Source organism: Macrotis lagotis, chromosome 7 (assembly GCF_037893015.1).
Source record: "Macrotis lagotis isolate mMagLag1 chromosome 7, bilby.v1.9.chrom.fasta, whole genome shotgun sequence".
NCBI classification, from domain to species: domain Eukaryota; kingdom Metazoa; phylum Chordata; class Mammalia; order Peramelemorphia; family Peramelidae; genus Macrotis; species Macrotis lagotis.
The window spans coordinates 181,183,408-181,205,784 of NC_133664.1; the positions used below are offsets into that span (position 1 = coordinate 181,183,408).

Below are 22,377 nucleotides of genomic sequence, written 5' to 3' on the forward strand. Positions count from 1 at the left end.
GTTGAGGGTTAAATTGGTGGAGCAGCTGATGACTTCTAGTAGTACCTCCTTAAGCCTGGGTCTAGCGTTAGTAGACAATTCATTCTCATTTCATCAGGGGCATGCTGTTTGTTGGGATATTCTGGTTGCTATTTCATATTTCAAGTCTGTGGTTTCTTGCAAGTTACCAACTTTTAAAAAAAATAGATGATGAGACTCTCTTCTTTCTTTTTTCCCTCTTTCTCTGTTTTTTTTTTCTCCTGTGCTTTGGGTGAACAGCTTACAACGACACCTCCCTTTAGGTGTCAGAACCACAGAGCTTCGAGGCCTCTTGACATTCAACAGCCAGTTTCAAACACCACTTGATTTTTGGTTTGTAGCTCAGAGGGACCAGAGGCCATAGAACCAAAATCAGAAAGGTCTCATAATGGGGCTGGGGGTGGGGGTGGGACTGGAGATTGAGAATATGGCAGGCTGCTTTGCCCAGGGAGGGGGGAGACTAAAAGTGACCCCCTTATAAAAAGATTTAATCTCCCCCCCAAGGTGTATTTGAGCACCAACACCTAGGCGTTAAAAAAAAAAAGTCATAGCCACCCTAACCACAACTTCAACCGTTCTTCCAAAATGCTGTAGTCCCTCTCTTTCTTTTCTCCTCCCTTAATAACTGCATTGACTGCGTGGTGATGATTTTTAACAACAATCTTAAAACTAAGTGAATCCCCCCCCCCATCAAACCCCCCACCTGCCTTAGAGGGTCTTCCCACCAAAGGGTCCTTTGAAACAACCTTCCAGTCCAACATTGTCCCCTAACATTCAGATGCCCAAGGGGTCCTACTTTGGGTTTTTTGTGTCGGTGAAAATGGGGGAAGAGGGGAGGGAGTAGAGTAAAAAAAAAAAATCGGGTTGAAATTGAACCAGGATACAAAAAAAGTAGGTGTTCCTAGTTTTGGTTTATGTTAACCACAGCCTTCTTTTCTAGATAATCAGATAGTCCTTAGAGAGGTATGCACAAAAATGGGGTGGGGGTGGGGAATAAAACCAGAGTGGAGACCAAGAAGGAAAAGAGTGCTTTTGGGAAATATGGGTCTCTCTCCAACGCCTTCCTCCAACCATGAACACCAGCAAGATAGCCTGAGGCATTTTTTTGTCATTTAATTATCTATCTCTCCTTCCCTTCCCCCCATGGGGACTTCTATTCCACCCCCAAAAATACAGGAAGTTGGTGGCAATACAAATCAACCCCCAAACTCAGCTCCTCTTCCTAGGGATTTCTAGTATACCAAGTTAAGATTCCCTCAAACCCTCCCCACCCCCAACAACCTGACCCCCAAAAGGGCCCTGTTTCTAAAGCATAACAGATCATTGTAGGACCTACTAGATTCTCTTGTCTCTCTGTCTCTATCTCTGTCTCTCTCGTCCTTTTTCTTGCTTTTTTTTGTCTGTCTCCTCCATCTAGCCTCCCTCCCTTTTTCTCCCTCTCATCTACTTTCATGTACAGAACATGCAGGTCTGAGTTTTTTGTCAGCCTAACCGCATCCGGACTCTATTAAAGTTCCTGGCGCGGGATAAACAATGCAACTGTCGCGTGCAGCAGTCTGAAAATAATTGGATTAGCTAAAACATATCAACTAAATAGAGACAGTCCTGCTCAGACAGTCGGAGTAAATGTCACCCTGGAAAAAGCCCTGAAAACTGATCTCATGGTTCCTGGGCTCCCAAGCCCCCTTCCTCCACAGCAGGGGAGCGAAAAAACCGCCAGGGCCTTGGAAACTCTGGTTTGAGGCTGCTCTTCTCACCCACACTAGGCAGTGGGATTTCACTTTTTCTTTTTACAACCCACTCAGCTTGCAGAGTCAAGACATTTGGGTTGTTCTAGAAGAAGAACTCATCCTTAAACAGCAGAATCCAAAGGCAATATCACAGGCTTCACAAAATCAATCAATCAATAAATAGTATTTGAAAAATCCTTTCCCTAAAAGTTCCTTTCTCTGACTTCAATTGCTCTTATGGGAGACAAAATTGGTGAGGTTTTTATTTTATTACTTTGAGGCAAAAAAATTCCAGCTCAATTGTTAATTTTTACTTTTTCTAATTTTTACTTTTTTTCAATCAGGTGATTGCACCAATACAATAAATACACTCTATTTTCGGATTGAACTTGATTTGTGTGAGAGAATGAGAAAGTATATGAGAAAGGATCACACCTGAAAAACCTTTCCATGTTCTTTTCTGTTCTCTATAGCATGTATGTCAAATCCAAGGTATTTCCCTCTAACTGGTTGAGAGGACAGGGAGAGAGAAGGCATAGAAAGAGACTTAAGAGATTAATAATAAGATATGGATTTTGATTTCAAATTCAACAGTCTTCCACTTCCTACCCTGATCATCTCTTTTCTCTCACATGGAGCCCTGCCAGGCAAAGTTCTTTCTCCTATTTTAAGAATTGATTGAGAATTTTCATTAGGGTCTTCCATCCTACCCCTCAAAAAGTTAAGATTCTCCTTACATTGACTCAATCTACTCTTTTTACAAAGTGAGATGGGGAATGGGGGCCTAACTCTGAACAGATAATACCAAGGGTTATAGGGTAATTCATGCTTTACATTCCAAATGTTTGATTTTTATATTACATGTTAAAGATTTTTTTTTTCCTCCTGGGTTTCCATTTGGTCTTGGAAAGAGATTTAAAGTATTCAAGCAAATAAAAATTCTGCCTTTTTGACAAACCGGAGTATTATTTTGATTTTTCTTGTTTTTCTCTTTTCCCCATCCATTGCAAGAGCCTTTCATTGGATCTGGTTTTTTCCTTAGATTCTAAAGACCAGAGGGATGAGATTGGACATGTCTAAAAACTAGTCCCTGGTGTGGAAGAATGGAGAGAATCAAAGTAACAATAATAATACTTGAAGGAAGAAAAAAAAAATCCTCCTGTTTTTCCCATGCAACCTGACTGGACTAAGGGGAACGACAAGAAAATTAGTTCTCAGGGAGGAGGAGGGGAAAGGGGAAAACACAGTGCGACAGAGATGGAAGACAGCTCCTACCTGTGCTGGATCTTGCTTTTGGCCTCGACTTACATCCGAACCCTGTGGGCGATCCTCCCAGCAGGCTTCCAGTAGGGAAGAGTCCAGAGCTATATTCAGGGACATAGGGAGGATAAGTGGTGATGGGATGATGGGAAGACGAGGAGGCTCCCCCAAGAGTAGCCATGCTGCCCCGGGAGTGAGAGGACTCCAATTTCATGGTGTCAGGAAGGGACACCTGGTATTTAATGCACTCCTTCTCATCCTGCCGAGCTGAACCCGCTGAGCCTGGTGTGGAAAGGGACGGGTCCGGGGAAACATCCTTAGGAGGGGTGGGTGGGAAGGTGAAGAGGTGCGGGCTAGAGTGGCCACCCGACAGTGAAGAAGATGAGGCCGGCGGGTAAACTGAGAGGGGTCCCGGGGAGCCATGGTGGATGGAGGTCTTGGAAAAGGGGCTGAGGTTCCAGGGCGAAGCACTGTGGTGACTCCCCAGGGTCTTGCCACCGTCCAGCCAGGGCAGGGATCCGTGAAGAAGAGGAGGGCGGCAAACTTGGCTCCCTGCAGTGAAGGGGGTGGGGGGCAGATGAAGGAGGAAAGGGGCAAAAAAGAGAAGTGGGATTGAAATCACACTGCTGCATAAAGTAGGTGACACAAGCACATCAGAGGGTCCCTGGAGTTTCCTGGACCTCTACAAAGAAAACCGCACAGTCTATACTAACAAGGGTGAAAGCAAAGTGGGATTTCCTCCCACTTTTTGAATGGAATCTGGGGAACCATGCTAACCCCAAGCTTGTATGTCAAATATGTTAAGAGAAGGTGAAAGAGACCCTTTCCTCTGTTCCCCAGCCTAAATTTGTAGATAATTTGGCCTGAGTGGGCAGGATTCCATACTTTACTTCATTTCTCCCCACATATTTCCTAACTCACATTCCCTTCTCTCTTTTTCCTAAAATCTAGTTTGTGTCTATCTCTTCAATAGACTTTTTTCACCAGCCCCAGATTCCTTAATACCTCTTCTCTACCACTTGGATCTCCATGGTTGAAGAGGGTTTAATGTTGGAAACCACCAAGTCAAATAGGGACCATAGTTTCCCTTCCAAATCTCTCTCTTTCTTTCTTTCTTTCTTTCTTCCTTTCTTTCTTTCTTTCTTTCTTTCTTTCTTTTTCTTTCTTTCTTTCTTTCTGCCTCTCTTTCTTTCTTTCTGCCTCTCTTTCTCTCTTTCCTTCCTTCCTTCCTTCCTTCCTTCCTTCCTTCCTTCCTTCCTTCCTTCCTTCCTTCCTTTCTTCAAACACATTTAAATTCTTTTAACATCATGATCACACTCCTCTGCCCCATATAGGAGCTCTCAGCTGAGAACAGCAGCAACAGGAAGGGGAAAAAATTGGTTTTGGAAAAAGGATAGGGGAAATTTGAGGGTTATTTCCGGGCTAACTAAATACAACACTTGCTGATGGCAGCCTGGCTACTTCCAAAAGGCCTTGGATGGCTTTTGCCAAAAACTTTCAAATGTTCTGTCAGAGAAAATGTTCAATGCTATAAACTGGGGACAGCAGCCTCTTTCCTTTGCTCCCACTTCCAAGACAGGTCATGGTTGAAAATAAAATGAGCCCCAGATGGGCTCTCAAAACAAAGAATTTTAACTTGGAATATGAATTAGGCATTTATCACCTAGGATGACTTTGGGGTAACTCACATATCTCACTTTAAATACACATAAACCTGAGCTACATTCAGCTGAACTCACACTGAAATGTGAACATTAGAGTTGCATCTACAGATCCACACACCAATTAATCCTTTAATCCAACATTCACATTAATGTTTACTATTCTATTTAACCATTAAAAACAATACTGAAACTAAAATCTGAGAGAGGAAAGGGAGGGGATGTGGAAAGGGAGTTCTTTGAACATAAAGGGTCAAGATTCGCTATTATCCAGGAAGTAGTATAGTAAATAACATTAAGTCTGCATCGATTGTATTTCCACTTAACTGCTGATATGCACTGAGTAAGGGCAAAGAGCGCCCCATCGGCAGAAACAATTGTTTTAAAATCTGGGAACAGCAGACCCCTGAAGTCTGGTACAGAGGAACTCTGTCAACAATGTATAGAGGGAATGGGGTTGGGGGGAGTGGAGAACCAGTCTTGGAATAGGAACCCTATGTTTTGTTCTGCCTCAGTTTTCGCTACTTTCTTTTACAGGAATTCACTTCTGTTTTAAAATCTTATGACATTTTGTTTGGAGAGTGCTATGTCCAGGTTGCTTTTTAAATACATTTCATAACTTCACTCAAACTTGCCAAAGGAACAAAAAAACAATATGTAACAACTTGAATTTTCCCCTTAATTAAAAAATGAAAATTAAATCCTTAATCTTTAAAAGAATTAATAGTAGGCCTTAAAAAGAGAACTAGGAAGGTCTTTCTTCTAGGAAAGATTGAGAATGAAAGCGATCCCCAGGAATTATGAAGCAAAGTTGAACAGGAAAATTCTATGGAACCGGGAATCTAAGAAGTCTTAAATCCTTAAAATTAATATTTAGTCTTTCTATGAAATGTCCTGCTTGCCTACCTGTCTACAGGTCTGAATTACGTTTCTTTAATGCTAAAGAAGCAAGAAAACTGCGGGGTCTGACTGTATTTACCTGCCTTTTAGGCAAAGGCCAGAGGAGTCAGACATAAAAATAAAATCTCTTGGATGGCTGAAACTTTGTCTGAAGTTGCAGATGCGGAGATGCTTGGACAATCCAGTTTCAATCACTCGGAGACAATCACTCAGAAAGACTCAAAATACAAAGGGGCAGAAAAAGTTCTCTTAGGTAGTTGCCTCTCTTTCCAGGCTCATCCACATGCTTGAAATACAAGTAGTCTGGGATCCACCGCTAACTACAGAGGCATTCACAGTTGGAGGTGTCACAGCTTAGCTGATGCGGACTAGGTGGTCCCCCTAAATTCCTGCCCCGTCCAAGCCTCTCAGCTCCCCAAACCTGTAACTCCTCCTAAAGAAGGGTAATTCTGGCCAGGTAAAGGGTTGGCTAGACCCGAGAGACTGTGTATGTGTGTGTGTGTGTTTCCTCCATAGCCAATACCTTGGATCAAGGGACTACTTACTGCAAAGGCTACACCTTTGGATAAGTGGGCAAATCACTAGCCCTTTCTCTGTTCACATTACTCAGTAAAAATTTTGTTTTGTTTTAAATAGGTGGCCTTTGCCTTTCTGTTTGGAACAGAAACCACTACCATCTTCAAACCAGAATGAGTAAGGAAAGCAAGTTTACTTAGACTTCTTCCCAACCCCTCCAGCGTCCCCATGCCCCCTTCACGGGTAACAGTCTCTTCGTCAAGCCTTGGGAGAGGTAGGCAAAAAAAGGCTGAAGTGTCTAGGAATTTGGATCCAAGAAAGAAAAAAGAGAGATAAGGGAGAAATCAAATCTACTCACCATGATGGGTAGGAGGATATCTCTGTACCGTGGCCCTGACAGAGTTTCCGTAGTAAGATGGGACGTGGTTGCCTTGTCCGTCGATGTTAAAAAGTACATCCACTTCCTCGGGCAGAGGGTACTGAGAGGGGTCCATGTAAGAGTGGCCGAGCCCAGGGTGATGAGTGTCTGGATGCTGGCCATTCAGAACTGCCGGGTGATGGTGACTGACCCAGCGGGGTTGGTCCGTAGTCACCTCCATCTCCTCGATCACGCTCTTGTGCGCGGTCTTCCCCGGAAAGACAGCTCTGAATTCTGGAGGTGTTCGCTTTTTTTGCTTAGGGGCTGGGTTTGCTTTTTTTTTTTAGTTGCTGTTGTCGGTTGTGAGTTGTTTTTTTTTTTGTCTTGTGTTTCAGCGAGAAAGTAGTAGGGGATAGGGAGAAGGGGAAAGAAGAAGAAAGGGACCGGGTTTTGTCTTTTTAGAATTGTTTCAAAAAAGGGAGGAAGGGAGAAATAAATTCCAAATAAATGGGGGGAAAAGGGAAGGAAGAATTGTTTTTATGGTGATGATTTAAAATTTTAGAAATGAGATTCCCCACGGATTTTCCTCAGTTCTTCCAAGATGAGTCTCTCCTTGGGTCACCTGTAATGGAAAGGGGGGGGGGGATTGAATGAGCACTTAAGTACTTTAGCACCTGAGTTTTATGAACTGGCACCACCTCCCATACAAGACAGAACACAAGCATGCACACACATGAGCACATACATATAACAAGAGGCGTCTAGAGACTGCAAAACTCGGCAGATACACACGCACAACGTCCAAGACATTAGCTGCAAACTATACCAACTATGATCCTTCTTTCCTTTTAAAGCATGCACACCCCCACCCCCAAGTCCTTTGTATTCCTACTTTAAAAAAAAAAAGGTGTTGGTTGGATTTTTTTTAAGGGCTCAAGGGAACAAAAATCTACCCCAGGCTGTATCCCGAGAGTCCCTGGCCAGTGCAACTCTAACCCAGCGCCGTACAATTTCAAGCCCGTAAAAATCCACTCCATAAGAAACCTTGCAACAAGAAGAAGAATGGAGAGGAAGAGAAGAGAGGAGAGGAAAGCAAAGAAGAGAGAGTAAAGGAGAAGGGAGCAAAGGAGAGGAGAGGAGAAGGGAAACCCTTCCACATGTAGAAAAATAGAAACTTTCCCCCAAAAAGAAAAAGAAATGCAGATACAGTACCAACCTCGGTAGTGGGGAGCAGAAAAGTGTGTGACCCGAGAGTAAAGCAGAAAGCAGAAACTGCTTGATCAGATTCTCTCTCTCTCTCTCTCTCTCTCTCTCTCTCTCTCTCTCTCTCTCTCTCTCCTCTTTCTTTCTTTCTTTCTTTCTTTCTCTCTCTCTTTCTTTCTTTCTTTTTTTTTTTTACAGGGAATGCATTCTTTCTGAAAGTATCTGGACGGCGCCAGGCAGCTCTGTGTTCTCAGACAGCTGTGGCGCGACGCAACTTAAGGAGGTTCTAGTGTCATCAGCGCTGGAGGGGAGGAGCTTGTCATTGGATAAGGAGGGACAGAATACTGAATACAAGGAAACTGCAACCCAAACCTATTCCTTTGCCACCACCCCCCTCCCCACCCCCGCACTACCTTTTTCCAAAATTCCCCCTCCCCCCCTCTGGTGACCGGAAAGTATAGCCTGAATAGAGTCCACAAACTGAAAGTACTCGGGAAAGAGTTTTTAAACTACGGCTAGGTTTCTAGAGTGAGAGTCGGGTGAATTTAAAAAAAAAAGGTGCTCTGGCCCTTTAAATGTGTGGCATCGGATCCTGCGACTTCAAAATTGGGTTGTTAGTTTTATTAGTACCAGTGAAACCTGCTTATCCCATTCATAAAGTTAACTTAGTCGAGAAAGGGCGAGAGGCAGTTAAGAAATGTGGGGTGATTCACTTCTGTGAATATAAGTGCACGGAAAATTGATGAGGAAACTACAAATTTCAAAGTCTATTTAGGTTGGCAATCTTCTAAAATGTCCAGATATCACCAAGTTAAGAAACGTCGGTTTCTGCTTCCATTTTCCTAATTTCCATGTCATACAAGATATCTTTCCATTTTCAGCAAGAAGCTCCTCAAATTAGCACCAGTTCATTTGTTACAGATGTATTGTGCGAACCAAGTAATATATGTTTTAGTTTGCCTTGCCTGAATGCAAACGTTGTGCAGGGGAGAAACATTACATTTATTCAAGAGAATCGGGGTGTGTGTGTGTGTGTAATTGCGATTGTGTGTGCATGTGTATGTGGCTCGCACACTCAAACCAGAAGAGGGAATGTGGCTCCTGACACTCGCTACAAAACTTTTCCCACTTTTTGTAGGGGTGTTGCGGGTCCCTCACTGGCTCCAGTGTTTGCATATCTAACCAAAACTAGGAAGAGAGGAGAGAGAGACCTCCCCCAAAGAAATAATACTCCGCCACTTAATCCTCCAGCTGTACGACTGTCAGTAGAGTGAGGACGGGTCAGCCTCAGCACCGCTGCAAACTTGGAAGGCTTTAGCTACTGGTCTGAGAGCGCGGGTGGGACAGGATTAGGAGCAGGGGGGTGGGGCGAGGAGGAGAGCGGAGGGCAGGGGCGGAGTGTAGGGGAGAAGGAGACGCCGGGGCCAATGGAGAAAACGCAGGCTGAGGGGACTGGCGATAAGGTTCCAGTGATTGGCTGGAAAGGAGAGTTCGAACCACCTTTACCTCTGCTCAGTCCATTGAGCCACTGCATCCCCTAGCGGTGCTAAAGTACCAGCCCTGTGCACAAAATGAAGTAAAATGATGCTTTAAGTTCAAAAGCGAAGGGGGGGGTTGGGAGGGGGAGGGTAAGTAATATTAAAAAAGTAAAAGAAAAAAGATTTCTAGTCTTCTTACCTACAGAGATGTTGGTGGTTAATCAAACACCAAAAAATTATAATGAAGAATTGATAAAAAAAAATCACATATTGCATATAAATGGAAAATAGATGAGGGTGAAAATAAATTCACAAAGGTTAACTTTTCTTCTAAATTCTAGAAAAGTCCAGATGAGAGAGGAAATGCCAGTATTCAGCTTTTGAAAAGTTCTATATTCTGTGCCAAGCCTCCTATAGTTTTCTAGAGAGAGAAGTTGAAAAATGGATGAGACAAAGCCTGAGATTTGTTCTCTGTCTTTAAATTTATAATTCAGCAATCAAATTCCGATTTAAAACTGGGACTCAGTTTAAATCGGACACAGAAAGAGAATGTCTCAAATTAATTAGCAAAGCTAAGGACCCCCTCCAGGTTTCTCCTGAGTCCAGTTACCGCCGCTGTTTTATAACACTGGCCCAGTAAAAAGAACATCGATTTTCTTCTCACTCTTTGACCATCTTTCTCTCTAGGGCCAATCAAGTTGCCAGCATCTCCTGCTCACTGCGTTCTCTAAAGCGTTTAATTATTTAGTATATGTCTAACACACACCGGAAATCATTCCATAAACAGAGGAGGACTATAGACCCACATCCATTCCGTTAGTATTTAAAATGAGAAATGGAGATGATTGGGAAAAGTTTCAAAACCAGTGCCTGGTCCTAAATTCACTGGAGGTGGAGTGTCGGGGGGGGGGGGGGGGGGGGTGCGGAGGATGCTAGTATCTCAGCCTAGCACAAAAAGCACTCACAAAAACACCCGAAAAACTCTGGTACGGAAATTCGGTTCCCTTTAGAAAGAATCGGCAGCAACTCTGAGAGCAGCCCACACTGCCCAGGGGATTGTTCTGAGGAGAAAAGTGCTGACTCACGGAATTTTAAAATGTTTAATCGTAATATGGGGCATAATAGAAATTTTCATTCAGGTGATAGGAGGGCAGGAGGACAGGAGAAACCAGAATATCCGGAAGTTTCTCCGCCCCCCCCCACCTTGAGGAGGAAAAAAATGGAAAAAATGCATACTTAGGGGACTGGCTCAGTCCCTCCGTTGTGCTTTAATGGTATGCTCGGTATCTGGTCATATTCAAATGGATACCCAACCCACAAAAAGTGGCGCTAAGTCTCCGGCTTTCCATCCAGGTAGATGGGCTACAAATTGGTTGGGGAGGCTGGAGGAGGAGGAGTGGGGGAGGTGGGAGGTAGATGCTCTCCGTAATGGAGCCAGCCTGTAGGGGGGTATTTAACATCGAATTCCCAGCCTGTCCGCCCCCTGTTCCCGGACTGACAGTGGGTAATTGGGGAAGAGGACGTTGCTCTTTTGATGGCCCGCGCCGGCCAGTCTAGCCGACGCCACACTGGGTTTGACGTCACAGGCCCAGCCCCAGAGCCAGGAGCAAGGGGCAGGGTGGGAAGGGGAGAAGCTTGGGTGGATAAAGAGAAGGAAGGCCGAGGTCTGGGACGAGTCCGGGAGGTGGGGGGTGGAAGAGGGGAGGGGGAGGAAGGGAGGTAATGAGCTGGGGCCAAAGAGAGGACTACAGAGCGTGGCCTGAGGCTGGGAGCTGGGCTGAGGGGGTCTGGGCCACGCCAGGCGCCGGCCTGGCACGCTTCAGCTGCTGCGGCAGGCCCTGGCTTCCTTAAGGGAGGGGGGGTGAAAGACGGAGGGAAGGGGGGGGAGGCATCCAAAGGACGAAGGGTGGTCCAAGCCTTTCTTTTTTCTTATTATTTTTCTACCAACTTCCAAGATAGGCGCGCGCCCCCACCCACCCCCAAAAGGTTGCTCCTTCACAGCGCGGTGTGCTCTGCCCCATCTCACTCAGGCCAGGCGCCCCCACCTCCAGCCCGCCCCCCTCCTCCCTGCCACCCAGGCTGTCTCGGGCTAGTCTCGCCTCTCTCCCCTAGCAGCAGCCTGCCTGTCTCAGCACTGGGGAAGGAGGATGCTCCTGCCGTTGCCGCTTTGCCTCGGCTGTTGGGAACCAGGCCTCTCAGCTAGGGTAAGGGGATTTTGCCGTGGGAGTAAAATGCACTGGACGCTTTGCCTGAGCGCACGTCGGAAACACAGGGCTCCAGAGGGAGGGAGTTTCACATCGTCTTTTCTAGAAGGACAGTGTGGGGCACTGGACTTCAGAAGACTAGGAGAAATTAGCTGGACCGCTCCTAAAGTATATTGGAAAGGGCCGAGCGTGTCCTTTCCGGGAAAGGAGTCGAATAATTATCAAGGCCAGCTTCCCTTTGGGCTGGGGTGAAGAGATATATCCGTTCCCTTTTCCCCTACTCCCCTCCCCAACTCCGGACCCAAAATAAGGGGGCGGGGAAGGGGCGGGAGGAATACGGGGTGGGGGGGGGGGCGCTTTGCCGAGAAACCTGACCTGAGAAGGACGAGGAGGAAGGAGAGAAAACATCTCTCTGTTCAGGAGGTTGGAGCCGGAAAGAGGAGATAACTCCTGCCGGAGCTGCCGAGACCGAGTGGGCCGAATAGGTTGACCCAACTTGGGCTAGGTGCAGAACATGTGGGAAAAGAGTTAAGGGAAGGACCGAGGGGAATCTCGAGTTTTCCAGTCGAAAGACAAAAAAGTTACTAATCGAGAGTTAGTCGCCTCAGACTGCCGGGGGAGGGGGGGGGATTATTCAATGGTGTTTATTTAAAGACGCTGGAAGGGGGAGAAAGCTGGAGAAAGACTTGGATTTTTTCAAAACAGCAAAAATGCAAGTGAGCGGAAAAAAAAAGGAAGCTGGGCAGTTTGGCTTTTGTGTCACTCCTGTCTCTCCACCCTCAACCTTATCATCAGCGCCTGGCGGGCGTTCTTTCAAAAGGAAAATAAAACAAGGTTGAGAGCAAGCCCCAAAGAGACCTTAAGAGTGGAATAAAACCAAAAGCAAGAAATTGGGGGAGGGGGCTTTAAAGGAGGAGGCAGAAATGTGACTGAGAGGAGCGGAGGAAATAGGGGAAGTCCCTTTCAGGATTTAAATCAATCATCATTTGCTATTACCCATCAATAAAAATGGTGTGAACTGTCCGCTGTGGTTGTTTGTCTTGGAAGGAAACGAAATCCTCCAGTCTCTGGTTCCCTGAGCTGACCCGCTTTGGCCAGGTCCCGTTCTTATTCTCTCCTCTCTACTCCTCCTTGGCCCCCTTTTCTGTTCTTTCGGTGGGCCTGAGTCAAACCACTTCGGCTTCTAATTGAGCAGCTAGGGGTTTTAATAGAGGCCATTGTTGGAGCAATTAGCTAGAGACAATAACCGAGGAAGAGCGTTTAATTCGATTTTAAGGCAAGCTAAGGCCTCAGCCCCTACCAGGGTTGTGGGAGAGTTGGTTGAGCAAACCGTGTAAGCAGATGGAAAGACGAGTAGGGAAGTCGAAAAAATCTATATATACTTTGATTTCCACAGACTTTCAACAATTCCTGGGTTAGCCGAAGGCCTTTCCCGCTGTTTTCAGACCCCTTTTCCTCATCTTTTTTCCATTGGGAGTTCGGAAGGTAAGGGCATGGAACAGCTCTTGCTCCTGGGAATTTGGAGGAAGGGGGAAAAAAAAAGGAAAACTAGACAAGATTCAAAGTTTGGCGGAAGAAGGGAAGAATCGGTCCCAGTGGGGAATGCGACGGGATACTGTGGCTCAGGGAACATTCTATCCTGCTTGAAAACCGGGCTTGTGACCCTGTCGCACAAGTGATTTACAATGACTCTACTTGGAGGGGGAGGATATGGAGACTGCTGTCCTGGTTAGCTCGGTCTTATTAGGATGGTCACCCGCACCTGGTCTGCATTTTGTTCCGTCCCGAGGGGTTGAGAAGAGAAGCCCCTTTCTGGCACACACCCCTACGCTCTCCGTTCCAAGCCTTAACTCCCTACCCCCATCCTCTAGCAGCGGATTAGGTTACGGTTGCCCGGCTGGGATTTTTTACAGGGTACGAGAATAGTACAGGTAAAGCTGTATAAACAGCCCCCGGGCTGTGGAGCAGGAGGGTTATACAGGGGACACGGCCCAGGGCACGGGCGGTCGAGGCTTCAGCAGGGTCGGCCGAGCGCCTACGAGGCCAATACGCGCCTGTAGGTAGAGTGACCGACCAGGTTAAGTCGGAGGGGACAATGGAAGGAGTGCAGATTTTGAGGCGTCTTTTCCCTTTTTCTTTTTCCCGGTCAAGCGGCAAGCTCCAGACTGGCGGAGTTAGATCAAGGGGACACAGCTCGCTGCATCTGGGTGGGTAACACTGGCTTGGAGATTTGAAATAGAGCTAGTCGGCTTTGTTCTATTTCTAACCCAGGGTGTTCCGGAGAGGACCAAAAATTCGCTGGAAAACAGGAGATGATTTAGTCTGTCTGCGTGTGTCTGTGTGTGTGTGTGTGTGTGTGTGTGAGTGCGTGTGAGCCAAATTGAATCTTAAGGTACTGAGGCCAAGAAAGGAAAGAATTTACCAAGAACATTGGTTTCTGCTTCCCCAAAACTGCTCCCTTACCCTTCTTGGCTCTGAAATTAGCTATTGGTTTGGGGTGTGTGGTTTTATTTACTCTTCATTTCGCTTATTCATCTATCGCCGTTTGAAACTCGGAAGGAAACCCACCAGGGTAAGGAGGGGCGACAGGAGGCGAAGAGACTGAGAGAGAAGATGCGCTTGGAGATTACCCTCCTCACCACCCACCAGCACCTTACCTCCTCCCTCCCTTGAGCCCCAGCTGGCTCCTAAGGATCTCTAGCCTTCCCTCCTCCCTCTTCAACCGAGAAAACCCAGAATGTTAAGGAGATAGATACAAAGTCAGGATAGGGTGGAAAGAAGAGAAGGGGAAGGGTTCTGCTCTAGTTTTAATAATGCACATTTGAAGAAGGAGGAAAGAAACGAATCAGAAGAGGACATTGGGGCTGGACTGAGAGAAAGTATTTGCCTTGTGAAGGTTAGCAGAAGAGAAGCGAACATTCCCTCATAACTATCTAGAGGGAAAAAACTCTGAAACTTCTGCCTTCGTGGAGTTAGCCAAGGACAAAGAGGAGGAGGTGAGCAAGCGGCTGTAGGGAGAGGCCGAGTGAGGCAGAGTTGAATTTCGTCCAGAGCAAGTCCTAGGTTAGTGGATCCCAGGGGGTCATTCTCCTTTGGTTTACAGGGGCAGCGACACTTGCAACCACCAGAGATTGGTGTGGAGAAAGTGAAAGCCAGGGAAGGCATATCGCCCCAGCTTTTCATTGCCTTCTTTCTAGTGGGAACTTCAATACTAAAATTGACCTTCAGAACAATCGACTGGCAGAGAAGGGACTATTCCGGTTGCTTTATTAATTACTCTAAAAAAAATGTTTCACTCATTCTCCAATGCTCCCTTCCTCTCGGCACTGCCAGGCCTGGGAATTTGGAGTTATTAGAGAAAGGGAAGCAGTTGAGGGTTCAAGTCTTCTGTGACCCCTACTTCTTTCAAAACCCTTTCCTCCCATAACTTCTTCCTCCCAAACCTCCAGAAGTTTTCTGGATGTGAAGTCAAGAGAACTCTTCTACCCTCTTTCCCATCATTCCCACCTGTCTTTTTTCTTCTCCTTTGCACATGCCCCCCCCCCCCCCCCCAGATCTGCTCTAGAAGAAGGTGAGCTGAATTAAAGCTGCCATAAGACCAGCACGTCTTTGGGATCTCTGGTAGGATGGGGTGGAGTGGGGAGTGGAGGCGGAAAAGCTGAAGTGTTATGGGGCGGGTAATTAAGGAGAAAAATGTTCTTATCAGGGCGATGAGAAGTTGAATATCATTCAAACACAAAGATTTCAGCTTGGCCTTTTTCACATTTTCTTAAACTTTTGACTTGCGTAGAGACCCCTTCCGGAACCCTCTGCGTGGATTTACTTGTGTGAATATGTACGTGTGTGTCCATGTAGCCAAGTATAAAGGCATCTGTCAGGGTGGGATGGGTGGCTAAGCATATGACTATCGAGTGCCTCTTCTTTTTCTTTCTGGTACTGCTGCCTGACGACATTCAAGTGCAGCTCGTACAGCCAGGGGCTGAAGGTGGTTAATCAGTGGTTAATCTGTGTGCCTACCCCTACCACCTTAGAATAATGGATATTCATTCCCACCCCTGCAATTTGTTTTTAAAAATAGTCGGCGTTTTTCGGGACTCCAGCCAGTACTTCAGTCCATCATCTAAGGGAAGCCCAATTTCCTTCTTTTAGCATGGCTCTCCAAAAATCCCACCAAACTCAGACCACCTCTAATCCCTGTCTCCATCACAGAAGCTCCTGGCAGGAGACCAGACGAAGAGAGCAAGCCACACTATGTGGGCAACTCAGAAATCATCCAGAGGGAAGAAAAAGGAGAACTGAAATTACCTTCGTATAGCCGACTTTGCTTGCTCTCAGCACAGCGGTTGACCTTAAGACTAGTCAACCATTTGTTAAAGAAAACAGTTTCAATAATGTGTACTTCGTGAAATAATCATTTCTAGAATAATATTGCCTTAATCGATATGTATGCAAATTTGACGGCCTGGTAGAATACTCTGGAGCAGAGTTTATGTCTGCCTTTTTGCCACTCGCCTGGGTCTACCCTTCCCACTTATCGAACCAATTGGCCTCTGGGTCCCTACATCCCAGAGGTCAAAGATCTGATTGGGCAAGATTCTTGTTTTGTATTATTTTCTCTTGAGATTTTCCATCAAAGAGCACCTGAAGAGCTTAAATAGTTGTCACCTAATCTTCCCTACTTCTTTGCCTCTCCTCACTGTTCCCTATACCCTCGATATCCCATGCTTCAGGAAGATACATACCTTGGATGGCCTTAACACGGATCCATCCTGGTTGTCAGAGTTAATAACTGGCAGCGCTAAGATCAGGATAAAGAAAAAAAAAGGCTTGTGCATGGAAGAGAGAGCTGGGAAGGATGGATAGTGCTTCTGTCCCAGGCTTTCCAGACTCCTTCAATATTAGATAGACCTCTTCCACTGCCATTTAGGATTTAAGTTGAAATCTCAACGAGATCCAGTCCTGCACGCAGAATTTAAAGCCCAAGTCTTTATCCAGTTCTCCTCTATATGGCTCTCTACTCTTGCCTGATTCGGCAGGAGTCGCAGTAACTGACCCTAGCCTGCATCGATATACCCACTTCCACAGTCCTTCTGATAACTAAGAACCACACCCAAAACGAATCCTCAACCATTCAATCCTTCCCTAGTCGGGGAGACACATCCATAGCACAAGGTGCCAATGAATATACCTTGAAATTGAACCCAGGAGCAGAGTGCTAGGGCACACCCACTTTTTGTTATGCCCCCCCTTTCCCTCCCCCACCTACTTGATCTAATAAAGTGGCCCAAACTCCTACCCTCAGGCTGACCAATTGCTGTCCATCAATAAGTTGACAGAGGCAGGGGGTGGTGATAGATAATTGTCCCGTTAAATGTTTATAACCTGGAGCCAACAAACCAGGCTCCCTGGCGTGTGCGTGTTTGTATGTCTGTGTGTGTGTGTGTGTGTGTGTGTGTGTGTGTGTTTGGAAAGGGATGGATTAGGAGGGATCCTATTTCTGCGCCAAGCTGAGGGGAAACTAGTCATATATTTTGGCGGCAGAGTTTTATCTAGTTCAGCTGTCATCCTGTACTCAAAGGTAATCACTTTGGGGGGTAGGAGTTTTGTGTGAAGGGTAGAAAATAATGACATCTAGATTTAGGCTAAATTTCTTTACATCACCTACACTCCTCTAGAAAAACTGCCCAGGGAACACTCCACTTTACTCAGGGTCAGTTCAAATCACCAACTGTTACAGGAGAAAGAAGCGAGAACCCTTGAGCCCTTCTTCCCCGAAAGCTCTAACCTTTTATGCTCTCTCCCTTAGTTGTAGTTGTTCTGCCTTGGGTTTCTATTTGGTAGCATGTGCCTTAAAGCTTCCCTAATGCCCTTGTACCTGACCTGTTAGAATACGGATGCCGACACATCTGGGGGGTCAAACATTTTCTTCTTACTACATGTCTAATTCTTGAATTATATAGCAAGAAAATGTGCCTAAACTCACCCCATATACACTTCTAACACCAAAATACATAGACGCACAGAAAAATAATAGATGCACCGGCGTTCATTTTACAACAGGCAAAATTTTAGGAGACTTTGAACTCTCGTCTTAGTAATAAGAAAATTGCAATACTCCCAGGAGAGCAGGTTATGGTTTACCTTCTCTGCCCTGCTCCTCATTCTCCCCAGCTAATTCCTTCTACTCCGAAGGTAAGTAGGAGGAAAATTCCTTTCCAGAAGTAGCTATCTCCGAACCTAGCTCAGAAGTCTAAACCTGCTTTCCCCCTACACAAACAAACACATACTCACACAGACACACACACACCAAGGTCATGATAGAAAGTCCAAGATCCAGATTGTTTCAAAAGAACAATAAGAATTAGGAGTCGGGTAGAGTTTCCTCCAAAAACAGCTGCCCCTTTGAATTCAGAATCCCCTTCTAATTCTCTCCACGTGGAGAAGTGAAAGAGAACGCGATGTTAGAGAGAGGGAGATTTCGGTATTCACTGACCTGGACAGCTTGCTCAGACTGGCCAGCTGCTTTTTATTTTTTCTTGATTTGCCGGAGACCTGAAGGTAGAAATGACAGCTTTCGCTGGCTACTGCTGCTGCCGCCGCCGCTTCCTCTACTGCAGCTGCAGCTCACGGCATCTCACAAGGGCTCCCAGTGAAAAGTAAAACCTCGGTGATCTGCATCCTTCCTAGCAACCCACTCTCCTCCTCTTTCTCCTCCTCCTCCTCACTGTAGAGATCAGAGTTCTTCCGGGTTGAAAAAAGGAGGGAGAGAGAGAGAGAGAGAGAGAGAGAGAGAGAGAGAGAGAGAGAGAGAGAGAGAGAGAGAGAGAAGAGAGGAGGGGGAAGAGAGAGAGAGAGAGAGAGAGAGAGAGAGAGAGAGAGAGAGAGACATTTAATTACACCCCTCCTCATGCAACCACAGGACGTGAGGGGAGTGTGAAACTGACAGCAACTGGGGAACGCAAGACAGTACTGTAATGTGACCTAATCCACACCACATGCCTAAAGAGTCTGTATTTTTTATAGAAGGATTGGAATTAGAAGTAGATGTATTGTCATTTTTGTTAACGAGGTTTTTATTACAAATGCATTTTCCCAGTGTCAGAGAGAAATGAGCACCAAGTTGAAGGCGTCCAGCTGTGCCCCACAGTGTCAATTCCAGGACCGCCAAGATATTTCTCATTTCTATTTCTCTATCCTCTCTCACATTTGTCTGTCTCTGTGTGTGTCTTCTGCACATAAGCACACTTGACCCTCCATGGGGTTTTCCCTCTTCTTTCTCATTATACTTTTTTTGTGTGATCTATGCTGAATATTCAAAAGTATCTGTATATTTGGTTCATTTTTATTCAGCTAAAGCTGGAGACGAAAAAGTTGTGAGAAGCTGATATTCATCTCTGTGTGTTGGTTGTCAAGCTCCTGGCACATTTCATGGTTAGAATCAAACCTTTGGAGACATGTACGCTAGAAGCTCCTTTGAATATGGAAAACATTGGGCTCAACAACCGTGAACAAGGGATAGTGAGAGAGGATAACTAAGAAAAAGTTGCTTTCAAAGGATGCGTGCTGAAGATAGAAATTTTTATAAAGAAAAAAAAGAAAAGAAAAATAGTTTCCCTACCCCCTTTCCCATCTCTTTTAAGTTTTCTTCTTCCTTCTTTCCCTAGACTTAGAAAAGCTCAAAAATAATTCTAGTAAGAGAATCTCATGAATACATTTCTGCAAAAGTAAATCGAAACTTTATAAACATTTGGGTGGAAAAGTCAGAGACCCGTTGTTTTGACAGGTAGGGTTCCCTCCCCCAATATTTATATAACAAAAATATGGTAACTGGCTACTTTAAAAATAGTCTGGGGCGGGCATTTCTTATCAGGAAGTGCAATGCCTATTAAGAGTATTTCAAACCACTTGCGGAGTAAAATGGAGCTAAAGCGTTCCACCATCTAGTCCATTCATTCAGACTGGAAAGATCATAGTTTATGCCAAGGTCGTTGTGATTTGAAGAAAAAGTATTGATGAATTGGGGGGGGGGGGGGAGTAGGACTATAAGAGACCATTTGCTTAGTGTGTTTATGAGTAAGCCCAAAAACCTCTCATAAAGTGAATGGACGGTGTATTCAGTTATCAACTTGAAGAAAAGAAGTCTATTTAGTTCTGTTTTATTTCTATATGATATACAAGCCATCTAAAAATTGTTCAAGCCAAAGTCTTCTTGGTAGATTTGATCTTCTCTCCTCGGTCCTTACTGCCCCTACACTCTGCCCCTTCCCAATAATTTTAGGCCATACGCTTTTCGGTCCCCCCAAGTTTTAACCCTGAACTCAGTCCTGGTTCAAACATTTATTTGTCTATCCTGCATTTGAAGTTTAGATGTTGGTTCAGATCAATTGTTCTCATCTCTGAAAAGGCACCTAGAGTTAGAACTCCCATCCGACGTTCACTCCCAGAAACTCACACTTTCTTCCTATAGGTCTCCTTATCCATCCCATCTTAGACCTCACTCTGAAGCTGATTGTAGCAAGAAAAAGTTCATTTGGAATCCGAGGCTAGTTTCTGAAGAAGTTGAGAGAGGTTTTGGGGAAGGTCGAGGATTTGAAGGTCAGTCAGTTCACAGGGTTTGCCCTCAACCTGTTGATCTAACACTGCTGTAATTCCTTTTCTACTGCCCCGGGCTCTGGACATTACGGGTTTAGCTACCGTCCTCTCTCTCAAGGACCAAGAAAACAACAGTGATTTCCAAACCTCCCACAAGAGGAGAGGTTAGCCTTCTTTGTGGCCAGGACTGGGAGCTAGGTCAGTGAAACCCAGATCTTGATAGTTCAACAGCCACTTGGTTCTGGAGACATAGGCCAGTGGATTAACTAGAGAGGCTCCTAGACCCCATCTCCTCTAATGTCTTATCCTGATGCATAAATGCTAGATTATTAGCTCCTTCTGTCTTCTCTATTTCTGCCCATCACCTTACTTCTCAACCTTTTCTCTCTTCTCTCTTCCTTCTATCGATTTCAGACATTAAACTCGGTTTCCTTCAGGAGTCAATGCTACTTCATATGGTGACACACTGAAAGAAGGAGTAGTTCCATTTTTTATTCACTTTTCTTTCCCTTCCAAGTCTCCATCCTTACTTCTTATGCGGAGTTCTTGCTGGCGACCTGGTGGGTTCTGGCGAGTCTGACTGACTTTCTCCCTTCCTTTTCTGCTGACTCTGGGGAGTTTGGATATCTCCGGGTTTAGTGTGTGACTTCTTGGTAAAGTGATGGAGAAATCTGATCTTTCCTTCTTCCTTCCATCACCTCAATTTTTTCTTTAGCAAACGAAGCCACTTAAAGTAGGATGCCAACTAAGCTATCACAGAGGCTCTAGACTTTTTTAAAAAATAAACTCCCACATAAATAAATTAAAATCTAGTTATTTAAAAACTTTAAAGGGCAAGCCAGATCAAAGACCTTTCTCCAATCAAGTGTGTGTTCTATTCCTTGCAACCCACACTGGCCTTTGGAGCTGCTATTTTGAGATAAATAAAAGAGTAGGAATAGTCCCAGATTAGTCGCTTCTTTAGATTTATTTGATAGCTCAGAGAAGTCAAATGAAGGGGGACAAATTATAAAGAATAAGCAAACCGAGATGGATGATAAGAAAGAGAAACAAGGAAGTCACTCAGTCACACTTTCCTAAGGAAATTGTAGAAATACAGAAGGGTTATTCCTGATGAGTGCACGTGCTAGCTAACGCACCCAACGTTTTAAATATGAATTTAATCAAGTCACAAGTCATTCTTTGAATGTTAAAAAGTTCCCGTTTCACTCTGATTCAAAGTTCTGGTCAAGTTATCTGCTTTTGTATGGTAGACATTTGTGACAGAGAGAGAGAGAAAGAGATAGAAATAGAAGCAGAAAGGGAGGGGGGAGAGGAGAGACTACGCAACCCTCCGTTATTTGGGGTCGACATGTGTATACATTTTAAACTTTACTGAAAGAACCTTATATCCAGATGGCAAAAGTCCACTTTACCTTACCTGTGGGAAGACAGCCACTTGTGAGGTTTTAGGGAATAGACTTCAAAAAAGATGCTGACCACACATACACACTATCACACACTCCTACGAATTATTCTCTTACGTCTTCTCACAATTACTGCTCATGATAGAGACACCCTGAGTTTTCTACATCACTGAATGTTTGTGCTCTCGTCCATTAATTTAGGGACAAGCTAATATTAGGACTAGGGATTCTGCTGTTGAATGAATGGTAACTAATGTGGCCTTAAATGTAATGAAGAATTGGTGGGCCCTTTGAATTAGGGTTGTGTTGGGAGAGGATTATTATATTTTCTGAACGTCATCATGATTGCTTGTTTAGATTCTTTAAAGCATTCAGCAAAATTTCAAAACCCACAATCCTCCGAAATCAGAAAGAATGTGTATAAAAAAGGACCCCACCTTTGTGTTTGGGTGTTTTTTTTTTTAAAGGGACTAGATTGGTAGAAGAATAAAAGTTACATCGTATCTTATTTCTGCATGTGTTGCAGGGAGCCAAAAAGAGAATATATATAGTTAGGAATTATCGCGTCTAGAATTTTAATCTAATCTGCCTATGAATATAGCCGGGTTGGGAGGGAGTATATTTATTCATAGTCGTTCGCAACTTCTGTTATTCTTTTTCACCCAAACACTGAATTTCCCTAGGTTTTGTTTGTTTGTTTTAAAGGGGGAAAAGAAGAAGGCTCTAGTGGGCAGGCAAACACATTTAATTGGACTATAAGAGTGCTAATTTTCAGGCCAGATTCAGCGAGCGTTATTTTATTGAGCGAGAAGGGGAAGGTGTGTGTATTTGGGAAAACCTATTCCATCACTACCCGCCCGCCCCCCCACCTCCATTTAAAAAAAAAGCAGAACATTTCTATTAAATTCAACTTTTAGGTCAGTGATTTCAACTATGTATCACTGACAAAGCTACAAGGATGAAGGGGGAGGGGGTGGTGAGCGGATGAGCATCTCAAATGAATGTTTCAAAAATCAACTACTCGAAATGAAAAATACAGTCGGACCTATTC

The 22,377-nt window shown here is 44.9% G+C and overlaps 1 protein-coding gene across 3 annotated transcripts in view; it reads right to left on the bottom strand.

Annotated features, from left to right (window-relative positions):
- GATA3 (GATA binding protein 3) overlaps positions 1–17,972 on the bottom strand; it is a 35,470-nt gene extending 17,498 nt beyond the window's left edge. For 2 of the 3 annotated variants that reach the window (XM_074194164.1, XM_074194162.1), the window contains exons 1-3: positions 7,660–7,894; positions 6,444–7,065; positions 3,024–3,560 (exon numbers count right to left, since the gene is read on the bottom strand). In XM_074194164.1, coding sequence (XP_074050265.1) covers positions 3,024–3,560; positions 6,444–6,684 — 778 coding nt within the window. In that variant the 5' untranslated portion in view covers positions 6,685–7,065; positions 7,660–7,894. Of the gene's footprint in view, positions 1–3,023; positions 3,561–6,443; positions 7,066–7,659; positions 7,895–17,821 lie in introns of those variants that run through there. The other variant, XM_074194163.1, reaches the window with a different exon arrangement.
- Between the last annotated feature and the right edge of the window lie 4,405 nt (positions 17,973–22,377).